A 15,378-nucleotide genomic window follows, 5' to 3' on the forward strand; every position below is an offset into this window, starting at 1 on the left:
CAAAGACACTCAGATATGGGATGATAATCAAAATGCCCATCCAAACAGATTTCTCCACTTAGCTCTCCCTCCAACCATGCCTGCTCAAGGTCACAACGGTACACAAAATCTCAGACTGGACAACCCAGTGCAGTAACCAGCAAATCAGACTATATCATATGAAATACCATAATGGGACTTGCAGAGCTCTTCAAAGCTACCAGCATATTGAAAATCATAAATCTGTGCCTTTGTCTCTCATACTTTATAATCCAACAAACTGCTACGTGCTGCGTCCCATAACATGATAACCACAACTCAGTGGTCATAATGCACAACATGGAAACGCTTCCCACATAGGATCAAAAGAAAGGCAACATTCTTTCAAACAAACATACCGATGTGGGTAAGCTCTTCAGCACTCCACACAGGGGTAGTAAGTATTATATAAAAACTGCAATACAATGAAATGTTAATAGAACCTTGTGAAAAAGAAACAATATTTCTTTACTTACTCCAGCAGTGGCTGATAAGCGAGGCTGTTTTTCACTTGCAGGTGAGTTTTCAAGCTCTGAACAATCATGTCCTGATGATGCACCAGCTGGTTAAATGACTGACATTTGGTGCATACCTCCCGGTAGAAAGTCACTGTCCAGAAACAGAAGACTATGATTATCTTCAAATGAACTGACACAAAAAGATCACTTTGAATCAATATAAGGTTGAGCTATTCTTTAGTGGGAAAGCTTCAACTATACTCAGATTACTTGGAGAAACAAAAGGCCCACAGCTTCATAAATAAAAGGAAATCACATACATTTAAAACTCAAACTTCTAACATGTTTACCCAAACAATACACAATAGTACTCTGAAAGAAACATGGACAAAAGCAAGTCGTCTCAGCTCATTAATAGGACTAGCAGTAAGTGGTGGTTTTTCAATGCTGCATCTTTCAGACCATTTGGAGTCGGGCTTTCCATGCAATGCAGATGTTGAACTTTTCCACTCCAGGCCTTGTCGGGTAAACCCTGGAAGAGAATTTGATCTCAAATTCAATTATCAATAGGAACATGTGAGGGGGGATTTGGGGGAGCTTTCCAGACAGTGGCTAGCTGAGGAATCCAGACAGTTATTTCACATTATGAATTCACAGGAAGCAGCAGCCATGCTTCTCCAAGCCTTGATACCAAGGCTAGGAGACAACACAGTTTGACAACATATAGCACAGGTAGCCTCTTAAGTGGTCAAACAAACATGAATACGCCTTGTCGAAAACATAGCATTTATTGGATTTAAAAACACCATGTAAAGTAGGAACAGAAGGTGGAAGAAAGGATAAAGGAGAATTTGTAAATGGAGAATAGTTTAATGAAGCAATGAATGAGACATTTAAAAAGGCTTATTGCAAAGAAACGCTAGATTCAATGTAGGGGGACTAACAAATTGATCAGAACATATGCTCTTTCCATCCTTGGGTATTGCTGTGCCCTAGACCCATATTGCTGTGCCCTAGACCCATTCACTTCCTAATTACCAAATTAAAAAAACTTCAAACTTGTCAAGCTTGTTGCCTGGATATTATTTGGCCTGAGCGTATCTGCCCACACCAGAATCCCTTTCCCGTCATTACATTCGGTTTGCACTTACCAGTAGCCTGCAAACTGGTATACTATACAAAAATTATCCTCACTATTTACATTAACTGCTCCACAGGCAAACCTTGGAAAGGAACCTCAGATCTGGCTTAGGTTCTGTCTCTAACAATCTAGACACAAAAGCAAATTCCAGACTTGTACACACATTGGCTACTCATTGTTCTCAGTAACACCGGCTCACCTCATCATCGCCTTCCTTCAATTTTCACAACATCTAAAAAGACAACAACTACACTAAATGTTCCACAAACAACTTCAGTGCCTCCTTTCATCCCCAGACTGAGTGCTTAATTGACAAAGAGTCTCCTTTTGGTGCAATCTTGGCATGATACTATTAATACACTTATGGTGAAAAATAATGTAAGGAGAAATACATGACCATGCCTTGTGAAAATCAATGTTTCAATCCCTGAGAAGCTGGAATTATTATGTTTTGTAGTTTTAATTAAAAAAACGAATTAGCTTTCAAAGATGGAAAAAGCTCAGAAACCACTGTTATGTGTGGATAGCCAATGCACAATGTTGCATAGCAAAGTGAAAAACAAGCATTGGCAAAGCCAATAGGTCTCGAAGTTGTGAGAGCTATTAGTTCTGTCAATTTTAATAACTTTTTTTCCATGTTGCCCAAGAGCACAGAATTTAAGCAGGGAAGCAGTGATTTGTCCTCGTTTTTTGGTCTCATTTTGTAGAAATCAGCCAGGAAATAAGAATCTATTTGTCGTTCGACAGAAGGCAGAGCGCTTTAGATAAGCACTAATTGCATTGCACAAGCTCACATGCATTGTTTATAGGTCATGGAACACTAAGTGATGTGCTCAAAATAACGGGATGTTGAGTCTACGACCAGAACTTAGCTTCCTAGCTCTACAGTCGAAAGCTATAATCGTAACACCAGACCATGGGTAGAGGTGTACAGTGCTTGCTTTTCAGACATATTTGCAAGAAATGGTGACCCTGAACAGAGAGGAAGTACATAGTGTAAAGTTGTAGCATACACAAAGTCAGTTGGCTTGGCGGTGCCTTTATTTCTGTTATGTTTACTTAGATGAAACAACTCGCTATTTCTTGGGCAGTTCTCTGTGGTAAAATCAGGTCTCAGCTCACTACAGAACCCTGGAAAGATTTGTGATAGATGAAGGCAAAGCCCAAACTTGCAGCCGGGGGCAGATTGTGTAGAACTTTCCAGCGCAAGCTGAAATTTACCTGATCAGAGAGAAACAGAAAATGTGAGGAGAAAGTGGGGCATGGCTGTTTGTAATAGCTGACACAGAGCCATCTGACACAAACCTGTGGCGGCGTGAGATCTCGGATCCCTGCCACCACCCTGGCTCAAATTAAATTCAGATTCCTGCAGAAGATCTGATGTTTAAATGTTCTCAGCATCACAGGAAGAAGACGGCTAAAAACTAGAGCAGCGTCTCACGGTCAGCAACATAGCAAAGGGACTGTAGGAAAATGGCTCCTTGTTGCAGTTACCCCCCACTTTTTGCCTGATATTAATGCTGACTTGACTGAGAGTGTGCAGGGACCACGCTAACCAGGCCCCAGCACCAGTATTATTTCACAAAAAATGTACCATTGTCTCCACAATTGGCACAACCCTGGCACACAGATAAGTCCCTTGTAAAAGGTACAAGTGATACAAAGTGCCCTGTGACCAGAGAAGGTCCATAAGGGCTGCTGAATGTGTTGTGCCATCCTAAGGGAACCCTCACCTAACACATGCACACTGCCATTGCAGACTGTGTGTGTTGGTGGTGAGAAAAAAGGCAAAGTCGACATGGCATCCCCCTCAGGATGCCATGCACACAAAATACTTCCTGTGGCATAGGTAAGTCACCCCTCTAGCAGGCCTTAAAGCCCTAAGGCAGGGTGCACTATACCACAGGTGAGGGCATAGCTGCAGCAGCAATATGCCCCTACAGTGCCTAAGTCCATTCTTAGACATTGTAAGTACAGTGTAAGTACAGTGTGGCCATATTAAGTATATGGTCTGGGAGTTTGTCAAAACGAACTCCACAGTTCTATAATGGCTACACTGAACACTGGGAGGTTTGGTATCAACCTTCTCAGAATAATAAACCCACACCGATGCCAGTGTTGGATTTATTTTTAAAAAATGCACACAGAGGGCATCTTAGAGATGCCCCCTGTATTGTACCAAATCCTTCAGTGCAGGACTGACTGGTTGTGCCAGCCTGCCACTGAGTGACATTTTTCTGATCTCCTGGGGTGAGAGCCTTTGTGGTCTCTGGGGCCAGGAACAAAGCCTGCTCTGGGTGGAGGTGCTTCACACCTCCCCGATACAGGAACTGTAACACCTAGCATTGAGCCTCAAAGGCTCAGACTTCCTATTACAATGCCCCATGGCACTCCAGCTAGTGGAGATGCCCGCTCCCCGGACAAGCCCCCACTTTTGGCGGCAGGTCCAGGGGCGATAATGAGAAAAAAACAAGAAGGAGTCAGCCCTCAGCCAGGACCACCCCTAGGGTGTCCAGAGTTGAAGTGACCCCCTCCTTGAGAAATCATCCATCTTGTTTTGGAGGATTTAGCCCAATAGGGATAGGGATGTGCCACCCTTCCCAAAGGGAGGAGGCACAATGAGGGTGTAGCCACCCTCAGGGACAGCAGCCATTGGCTACTGCCCTCCAGCCCTAACACACCCCTACATTTAGTATTTAGGGGTGAACCTGAACCCAGGAAAGCTGAAAAACACCACAGGGAAGAAGGAAGACAACTGCTTTGGCCCCAGCCCTACCGGCCTGTCTCCTGATTCAAAGAACCTGCACCAGCTACGCGTTCTACAGGACCAGCGAGCTCTGCCGACTCAGAGAACTGCCCTGCACCTAAGAAGGATCAAGATCTCCCGTGGACAGCGGACCTGTCCGACAAAGAAAGAAGAAACCATCATTAAAGGGGCTCCCACCACTCTGCACCCGATGCCCCTGGCTCGTGTCTAGAGAAACCAACGACCCAGAGAGGATCCCCAGGCGACTCTGACAATGTGTTCACCCTGGGCTAACCTCTCTGCACCCTCATGACGACACCTGCAAAGGGAATCCGGAGGACCCCCTGATCGCGACTTCTCGGAACGAAGAAATCCGACACCTGGAAGAAGCACTGCACCCGCTGCCCCCAGGCCCCTGAAGAACAGATCACTGGTGCAGCAGTGACCAGCAGGCGGCCTTCACCCTTGCCAAGTCGATGGCTGGCCTAGGAAGCCCCCATGCCCTAATGCAACGTCTGAGTGATTCCCGGTCCCTCCACTGATTTCAATTGCTAACTCGACGCCCTTGTTTGCCCACTGCACCCGTCCGCCTCTGTGCCGCTGAGGGTGTGCGTTGTGTGTCTACTTGGGACCACCCCAGTGCTCTACTAAACCCCCCTGGTGTGCTCCCCGAGGACGCAGGTAGTTACCTGCCAGCAGACTAGAACCGGAGCACCCCCTGTCTCCATAGGCGCCCATGTTATTTGGGCTACTCTTTGACCTCTGCACCTGACCGGCCCTGTGTAGCTGGTGCTGGGTGTTTGGGGTTGACTTGTACCCCCAACGGTGGGGTGCCTATTCCCCTGAGACTCAACTTGTAAGTGCTTTACTTACCTCAAAAACTAACTTGTACTTACCTCACCCAGGAACTGTTGAATTTTGCAGTGTCCACTTTTAAAATAGCTTATTGCCATTTTATGCCAAACTGTGTACATTACAGTTCTATCTATACCTATGCAAAGTACCTTACATTTAATGTACTTACCTGCCATTTGACTCTTGTGGTTCTGAAATAAATGAAGAAAAGAATACTTTTCTATAAAAAAATCTATTGGCCTGGAGTTAAGTCACTGAGTGTGTGTTTTCACTTATTGCTTGTGTGTGTACAACAAATGCTTACCACTACCCTCTGATAAGCCTAACTGAACTGCTCAACCACACTACCACAAATAGAGCATTCGTATTTTCTATTATTGCCTCTGTCAAGCCTCTTGGGGAACCCCTGGACTCTGTGCACATTATCTCTCATTTTGAGATAGTATATACAGAGCCAGCTTCCTACAGGGACAAACAGACAACTCAAAGGCAGGTATGAGGATGAAGGTGGTTCTTTATCACAAAGATCATTTTAAAAGCGGAGCATTTTTACAGGTATTCTAAATTGAGCTGCTACTGTCATGTTCCAAGATAAGTGGCTTTTGTAGGGTCCTTTTTCAGTTGTTCCACTTTAAGCCAATCGAGGAGTACAAACAAAAGCGGCGAGCGGGAGGAGGGTAGACGAAACCTCCAATGAGGGCACGCATGCCTTCTGTCAACCGAGCACAGTAATCAGTTTATGACTGTTTACCTCTCATGTTAACATTAGCAGTTTTGTAATCATGAACCTTAAATACAGAGTTGGAGTACGTTTGGACGTAGGGGCAATCCAGCTTGGGTTGGGATGGGAGGGGGTGGGGTGGTGTAGGAAAAGAGGCAAAATGGATGGAAGGCGGGTGGAAGAAGACTGAGAAAGGAACAAGTGAAAACATGAGCATTTATGTGGAGTGCTCAAAGAAAAGAAAAAAGTAGCTCCTAAAACTGGAGTACTTCATCCATGCTCTGGGGGGAGGGCTAAACACAAAAAGAAACATGACACATTCATGCCATGGACAAATGGGATTGAAGGATACAACAGCAACGTTGTAGAGTACAAATGGTAAGCCTATGTGTGAGCTACAGCCAACTGATTGTAAACAACCAGTGATAGAATGGTCAATCTTCCTCAGTATATTGAAGAATTCCCAATTACAGTCTTGTAGAAGGAACTATGAAGAGGAAGCATGGCTTTGACCATATTAGAGGCATCCCTAATGAACAACATGTCTGGTTTTAGTGTGGTACTACATATAAAGACAGGCATGCATGAATAGGCAAACTAAATTTTGTTTTTTCATGTATTTTTTTTTTTTTTTTAAAGCACCAGCATGATAAAGCCTGGAGCATTTACTTTTGTAGTCTTCAAGCCTACATATTGCAGTTGCAAATCTGTAATTAGGGTTAACACCTCATTCCGTATGAAATGCAATTTTTGACCTTCCTTGACTAACTTACATCATAGTTGGAGGCAGCTGAGTTTAGTATGATATTTAAGAGTGTGCCACAAATGGGGCAAGTCAGTGAAGCGATTCAAAAATGGGAGTCCCAAATAATGTATGTGGTCAAATATATGATCTTCTATACAGGGAGTGCAGAATTATTAGGCAAATGAGTATTTTGACCACATCATCCTCTTTATGCATGTTGTCTTACTCCAAGCTGTATAGGCTCGAAAGCCTACTACCAATTAAGCATATTAGGTGATGTGCATCTCTGTAATGAGAAGGGGTGTGGTCTAATGACATCAACACCCTATATCAGGTGTGCATAATTATTAGGCAACTTCCTTTCCTTTGGCAAAATGGGTCAAAAGAAGGACTTGACAGGCTCAGAAAAGTCAAAAATAGTGAGATATCTTGCAGAGGGATGCAGCACTCTTAAAATTGCAAAGCTTCTGAAGCGTGATCATCGAACAATCAAGCGTTTCATTCAAAATAGTCAACAGGGTCGCAAGAAGCGTGTGGAAAAACCAAGGCGCAAAATAACTGCCCATGAACTGAGAAAAGTCAAGCGTGCAGCTGCCACGATGCCACTTGCCACCAGTTTGGCCATATTTCAGAGCTGCAACATCACTGGAGTGCCCAAAAGCACAAGGTGTGCAATACTCAGAGACATGGCCAAGGTAAGAAAGGCTGAAAGACGACCACCACTGAACAAGACACACAAGCTGAAACGTCAAGACTGGGCCAAGAAATATCTCAAGACTGATTTTCTAAGGTTTTATGGACTGATGAAATGAGAGTGAGTCTTGATGGGCCAGATGGATGGGCCCGTGGCTGGATTGGTAAAGGGCAGAGAGCTCCAGTCCGACTCAGATGCCAGCAAGGTGGAGGTGGAGTACTGGTTTGGGCTGGTATCATCAAAGATGAGCTTGTGGGGCCTTTTCAGGTTGAGGATGGAGTCAAGCTCAACTCCCAGTCCTACTGCCAGTTCCTGGTAGACACCTTCTTCAAGCAGTGGTACAGGAAGAAGTCTGCATCCTTCAAGAAAAACATGATTTTCATGCAGGACAATGCTCCATCACACGCGTCCAAGTACTCCACAGCGTGGCTGGCAAGAAAGGGTATAAAAGAAGGAAATCTAATGACATGGCCTCCTTGTTCACCTGATCTGAACCCCATTGAGAACCTGTGGTCCATCATCAAATGTGAGATTTACAAGGAGGGAAAACAGTACACCTCTCTGAACAGTGTCTGGGAGGCTGTGGTTGCTGCTGCACGCAATGTTGATGGTGAACAGATCAAAACACTGACAGAATCCATGGATGGCAGGCTTTTGAGTGTCCTTGCAAAGAAAGGTGGCTATATTGGTCACTGATTTGTTTTTGTTTTGTTTTTGAATGTCAGAAATGTATATTTGTGAATGTTGAGATGTTATATTGGTTTCACTGGTAATGATAAATAATTGAAATGGGTATATATTTTTTTTTGTTAAGTTGCCTAATAATTATGCACAGTGATATTCACCTGCACACACAGATATCCCCCTAACATAGCTAAAACTAAAACTACTTCCAAAAATATTCAGTTTTGATATTAATGAGTTTTTTGGGTTCATTGAGAACATGGTTGTTGTTCAATAATAAAATTAATCCTCAAAAATACAACTTGCCTAATAATTCTGCACTCCCTGTAGGTAATTTTCTGCCTCTGAAACCACTAAGCACCTGCTCCTGGAACTGCTAAAGAATAGCATTTCCAATATCTTTGATTTTTTTTTTGTTTCGTGAAAAATTGTTAAGTCGTTTTGGTGACATAAGGCATAACAGAAGTATTCAATGTGAATGTCAAATCATGCATATTTTTAAGACTCAAAATAATCAACTGCCGTTACATGCCAAGAGACTAGTCAAAGAAAACATCCCACCAATATACGTAAACATACCAAAGTCAAAGCTCTAGTCATATCACACAACCAAAATCATGCACAAACAAACCCACCATAATATGCTGACACATCCAACATGATATGCCAACACACCCACCACGATATGCCAACACACCCAATAAGCCAGCCCCATGCGACATGAACCCCATGATATGCCAACACTATCCCATGATATGCCAAAAGACTGCCGTGATACTCAAACATACCTACCATGATGCCAATATAATACATTTTCATATGCAATTGCACAAAATGCCCCCCAAAAATCCCTAAAACACTTAATTCGAAAATGAGTCAACGTTCACAAATTTGTTAAGAGTACCTTCATCATAATAACGAAAAGTTTATGAAAATCAGGATATAAGTTGCTATCTTCATCTTAAGTCCGCTCTCCACTACATTAGTCAACCGTACACACATGCAGTCAAAGGCAAACACACTTATCATCAGGGACAACACACTGATGTCAATGCCCTCACCATCGTATTTCCACACAACCAACATCATTCATAAACACCCCCATCATGATACACCAACACACTTACCAGGATACATCAATACACCAATTTTCATATGCCAATACAAAAAGGCCCAAAAAAATTAAATTCTCCAAAACACTAAAGTCAAACAGGAGTTAGAGTTCACAAATTTATTACTAATGGCTTTGTCATAATAACAAAAAAGTCATGAAAATCATAACAAAAGGTGTCTTTACCTCCCTGTATTAAGTCAGCCGTAACTCCCACTTCTAATATTCTTCAAGAAAGCCTAAGCTGAAGTGTGCTTCAATGCTTCAAAGTTTGCACTGAAGTTTACCAACTTTTTAGATCATAGCCTACCAGACAGCACAGCTGTCAGGTATGCTAAAGACACCTTGGAGACATTTGAAGTGACCTAGGAATGCATTCCACTTCTTGATTACCAGTGCCTTTGTGGTTTGTTACTCTCACTTTCTGTCTTTACATTTGCTGGCTTTAGCCGCTTTAGGATGTCCAGGTTCAGTTCGTGCCTCCCATTTCCTAAGCCGTGTTTTCTGTATCCTTCTACGAACTCATTTTCTGTTATCAGGCCTTTAAATATCGGCCTTATCTTGTCACATTTGATGTGAATTCAAAGACCAAGGTCAAATGTCAGGCGCTGTCTACTAATGGCGCTTGTTTACTCTTCTTTCTCCGACTTCAAAGTGATAGGATTTATGTGACAATCTTGCTGATGATACTGGAAAGTAGGAAAGAGTTTTTTTTTCCTAGCACACATTGTTTAAATGAACTGTGTAAGTATTTCAGTTTATATCAGAATTATGAACCCACAAATGAAGCATGTTTTTTGTTATTTATGAAGTGTGCTGGAAACAAATACTTTAATATGGTGAAAACAAATCATTAAATGATGCAATGTCCACACATTTTTGTCTATGCACTGTACAGATTTAGTAGTAAAACTGTATGTTTGTGAAAAAGCAATAGCAATTTCAATTGAAAATGTGTTGTATATAATGGCAGTGTGCTACCACACCATGAATACCCCACTCAAATCTGCACCACTCCATGCCACTGTGCTCTGTACCACTCCACACTGCGCCACTCTACTCTACCCTGTACCACACTACTCAATGTTAATGCACTCTTCGGCACACTACACTACACCACATCACTGCGCTCTGCAACACTCAAGTCTAGGCCACACCAATCTACTGACCACAACTCTATGCCACTGTACACTACAGCACTCTGCAACACGTCACTCTATGCCCCTGCACTCTATGCTAATGCACTTTATTCTGTAACGTTCAACTCTATACTCCTGCACTCTAAACCACTTTAATCTATTCCATTACACTAAATGCCACTACGCAACTGCACTCTACGCCACTCTACTCGTAACAACTGCACTCTACTCTGCATCACTGTACTCTACGCCACTGCTCTCTATGCCACTTTACACCACTGCATTCCGACACACTACTCTGCAACACTGCACTCTCCGCCACTGAAGCCTACGCCACTCTACTCCACTGATTATGGCAGTATACTCTACTCAGCACCAATCTATTCTACGCTGCACCACTGCACTCTATGCGACTAAACTCTACTCTGAATTCTGTTACTGCACTCTATGCCACGCTGCGCCACTCCACTCTACTATTCACCACCCTAATCTATGCCACTGCACTGTACGTTCTGCAAAACTCCATGCCAATGCATTCTACATCAGTCCACTATCCATGCCACTCTACACGACTCCACAATGTGCCACTCCAATACATCCAATACACAACACTGTCACTACACAACACTCCAATGCACACCATTCCACCCCTCTCTCCTGTATGCCACTAACTTTCAGCCACGCTGAATGTAAAGAAATGGCTCCCTGTTGCAGTTACCCCTCCACTTTTTGCCTGATACTGACTTGATTGAGAAGTGTGCTGGGACCCTGCTAACCAGGCCCCAGCACCAGTGTCCTTTCACCTAAAATGTACCATTGTCTCCACAATTGGCACAATCCTGGCACCCAGGTAAGTCCCTTGTAACTGGTACCCCTGGTACCAAGGGCCCTGGTGCCAGGGAAGGTCTCTAAGGGCTGCAGCATGTCTTATGCCACCCTAGGGACCCCTCACTCAGCACAGACACACTGCTTGCCAGCTTGTGTGTGCTGGTGGGGAGAAAATGACTAAGTCGACATGGCACTCCCCTCAGGGTGCCATGCCAACCTCACACTGCCTGTGGCATAGGTAAGTCACCCCTCTAGCAGGCCTTACAGCCCTAAGGCAGGGTGCACTATACCACAGGTGAGGGCATATGTGCATGAGCACTATGCCCCTACAGTGTCTAAGCAAAACCTTAGACATTGTAAGTGCAGGGTAGCCATAAGAATATATGGTCTGGGAGTCTGCCAAAAACGAACTCCACAGCTCCATAATGGCTACACTGAATACTGGGAAGTTTAGTATCAAACTTCTCAGAATAATAAACCCACACTGATGCCAGTGTTGGATTTATTAAAAAATGCACACAGAGGGCATCTTGGAGCTACCCCCTGTATTTTACCCAATTGTTCAGTGCAGGACTGACTGGTCTCTGCCAGCCTGCTCCTGAGAAACGTGTTTCTGACCCCATGCGGTGAGAGCCTTTGTGCTCTCTGAGGACAGAAACAAAGCCTGCTCTGGGTGGAGGTGCTTCACACCTCCCCCTGAAGGAACTGTAACACCTAGCAGTGAGCTTCAAAGGCTCAAGCTTCGTGTTACAATGCCCCAGGGCACTCCAGCTAGTGGAGATGCCCGCCTCCTGGACCCAGCCCCCACTTTTGGCAGCAAGTCCAGGAGAGATAATGAGAAAAACAAGGAGGAGTCACTGGCCAGTCAGGACAGCCCCTAAGGTGTCCTGAGCTGAGGTGACTCTGACTTTTAGAAATCCTCCATCTTGTAGAAGGAGGATTCCCCCAATAGGGATAGGAATGTGACCCCCTCCCCTTGGGAGGAGGCACAAAGAGGGTGTACCCACCCTCAGGGCTAGTAGCCATTGGCTACTAACCCCCCAGACCTAAACACGCCCTTAAATTTAGTATTTAAGGGCTTCCCTGAACCTAAAGTTTTAGATTCCTGCAACTACAAGAAGAAGAGGACTGCTGAGCTGAAAAACCCCTGCAGAAGAAGAAAGAAGACACCAACTGCTTTGGCCCCAGTCCTACCGGCCTGTCTTCTGCCTTCTAAAGAAACCTGCTCCAGCGACGCTTTCCCCAGGACCAGCGACCTCTGAATCCTCAGAGGACTGCCCTGCTTCAAGAAAGACAAGAAACTCCCGAGGACAGCGGCCCTGTTCCAAAAAGACTGCAACTTTGTTACAGAGGAGCAGATTTAAAGACCCCTGCAAATCCCCGCAAGAAGCGTGAGACTTGTAACACTGCACCCGGCGACCCCGACTCGACTGGTGGAGAACCAACACCTCAGGGAGGACCCTCCGGCGACTCCAAGACTGTGAGTAACCAAAGTTGTCCCCCCTGAGCCCCCACAGCAACGCCTGCAGAGGGAATCCCGAGGCTCCCCCTGACCACGACTGCCTGCCTCTAAAATCCCGACGGCTGGAAAAGACCCTGCACCCGCAGCCCCCAGCACCTAAAGGATCGGAACTCCAGCGCAGGAGTGACCCCCAGGAGGCCCTCTCCCTTGCCCAGGTGGTGGCTACCCCGAGGAGCCCCCCCTTGCCTGCCTGCACCGCTGAAGAGACCCCTTGGTCTCCCATTGAAAACCATTACAAACCCGACGCATGTTTACACACTGCACCCGGCCGCCCCCGCGCTGCTGAGGGTGTACTTTTTGTGTGGACTTGTGTCCACCCCGGTGCCCTACAAAACCCCCCTGGTCTGCCCTCCGAAGACGCGGGTACTTACCTTCTGGCAGACTGGAACCGGGGCACCCCCTTCTCTCCATTGAAGCCTATGTGTTTTGGGCACCTCTTTGACCTCTGCACCTGACCGGCCCTGAGCTGCTGGTGTGGTAACTTTGGGGTTGCTCTGAACCCCCAACGGTGGGCTACCTTGGACCCAAATCTGAACCCTGTAGGTGGGTTACTTACCTGCAAAAACTAACAATACTTTACCTCCCCCAGGAACTGTGAAAATTGCACTGTGTCCACTTTTAAAACAGCTATTTGTGTTGTATGTGAAAAGTATATATACTACTGTAATTATTCAAAGTTCCTAAAGTACTTACCCGCAATGCCTTTCAAATGAGATATTACATGTAGAATTTGAACCTGTGGTTCTTAAAATAAACTAAGAAAATATATTTTTCTATAACAAAAAGCTATTGGCTTGGAATTGTCTCTGAGTGTGTGTTCCTCATTTATTGCCTGTGTGTATGTACAACAAATGCTTAACACTACTCCTTTGATAAGCCTACTGCTCGACCACACTACCACAAAATAGAGCATTAGTATTATCTCTTTTTGCCACTATCTTACCTCTAAGGGGAACCCTTGGACTCTGTGCATGCTATTCCTTACTTTGAAATAGCACATACAAAGCCAACTTCCTACACTGAACATAAGCCACGCTGGTGAACAACGTGGCTAAAACACATTGGCACAGCTAATAGCTCTTGCATAGGCGAGATCTATTGGCTTTGACAATGCTTGTTATTCCTAGCACCTCTCTGTACAGCAATACATTGGTCATCTTTAGAGCCCTTTCCGTCAGACACTGTTCAACAGCATAAACTGTGATGGCATCTGGCAAGTACAGAAGTTGGTGTACTAAGATGATAGTAAGGTTTGCAGCTCATAGCTATCCTTCAACTGCAAAGCTCTTATCCCTGGGACTATACAAGAACATTACAAATGTTCTTAGAGACATCAGGCAAATTGGAAGAGTGATTGGATTTTTTTAGTGTTGATAAGTGCACCTAGATAAGATACTACACTGACACCAGAGCAAGGTCCTCAATTTACACTCTATGTGTTGGACAACTACACCCACCCAACTCACTGTTTTGTTTTTCTCAACACAAAAGGGCACCTAAGAAACATGGGTTACATAGAAAACGAAAGATTTTGCATTTAATGAAGAAAGCAGTTTGCCAGCTGAAGAACACAAATGTATATAAACAAGCTTCGGTCTTGTACAGATTGCATTGTAAGATAAAAACACATACCAAAATGCTGTGTTTGGTTCAAGTCTCTCCATTTCTGTAATCCTTCATAGAAATATGTCTCAACTTCCTGCAGAAATAAAAACATTTATCAGTGAAAGATCAAACATGCAAAATAGTGTGTCACAAATTCAAAGAATAGATTATGACCACACACAGATCACAAACTAATTTATTAACTGGTTCTCCAACAAAACTCACAATGCCTTTTCTGAACCATCTATCATTGTTCAAATTTCAGTTTGAGTTTCTGGCACTCAGTTTATGTCATAAAGCAAATGGTAGGATTAGTTGGGAACTTTGAGACACTGTAAGCAAACCACAGTGGACATTGTCCACCCACTTCTATACAGTCAATTTAACATTACATTACTTTCTTCACATGACATTTATAAGAACAACATTCCACTGAGACCTTGTTTATAGGCCAAAATTCTGTTCCCTGCACAGGGATGGTGATTCCAAATTGTACGCCATTCCCAGCATGAAGTACCTTCTGGGGGAATAATTATCACACCAACACCATTTTTCATAAGTCAAACATGCCCACATTTACTGAGGGTAAAATGTCTGATAATTGCTGAGACAGGCAGAATTTGGTGGGGTAGGCACAAATTACTCATGATGTGCCCCGTTTTCGATTAAAAATTCTGAATAGGAGGCATTTACAAGACCTGGTAAATGCCTGTCCATCTACTAATGTGTGATCCTGTATTGGTAAACAGTGTAGTATTTACTTGGCTCATGTCGCCAATTTCCTCCAGTAATGGCTATATGTGTGCAGAGCCCTTTGGGAACCATTTCTCTACAATACAATATAAAGCAGCTTTTGGTAATTCAGAAACCTATTCACAAGAGGCACTCATATAAAGAAAGCAGGCACATAGGAATAATTTCACAAGCAAACCTTGAAGATACGCTATGTGGTTTTCTAGTCTACCATACAAGCTAGGCTCCAAGCCAGGTTTCAAGCCCCAGATTCCTACAAACAAATTATTATGCCTTTCTTGGTGAATTGTTCAAACATGAAAAGCTCAGAGGACATCACACTTACCGCCATATTTAATCGTTACAGTGATGATTCTGC

The 15,378-nt window shown here is 44.1% G+C and overlaps 1 protein-coding gene across 1 annotated transcript in view; it reads right to left on the reverse strand.

The window, feature by feature from the left end:
- The window catches only part of UTP20 (UTP20 small subunit processome component), a 966,235-nt gene that overhangs the window by 923,509 nt on the left and 27,348 nt on the right, over positions 1–15,378 (reverse strand). The window contains exons 3-4 of the mRNA XM_069229033.1: positions 14,295–14,361; positions 495–627 (exon numbers count right to left, since the gene is read on the reverse strand). Of these exons, the coding sequence (XP_069085134.1) occupies positions 495–627; positions 14,295–14,361 (200 nt within the window). The remainder of the gene's footprint in view (positions 1–494; positions 628–14,294; positions 14,362–15,378) is intronic.

The sequence above is a fragment of the Pleurodeles waltl genome, chromosome 4_1 (assembly GCF_031143425.1).
Source record: "Pleurodeles waltl isolate 20211129_DDA chromosome 4_1, aPleWal1.hap1.20221129, whole genome shotgun sequence".
NCBI lineage: Eukaryota > Metazoa > Chordata > Amphibia > Caudata > Salamandridae > Pleurodeles > Pleurodeles waltl.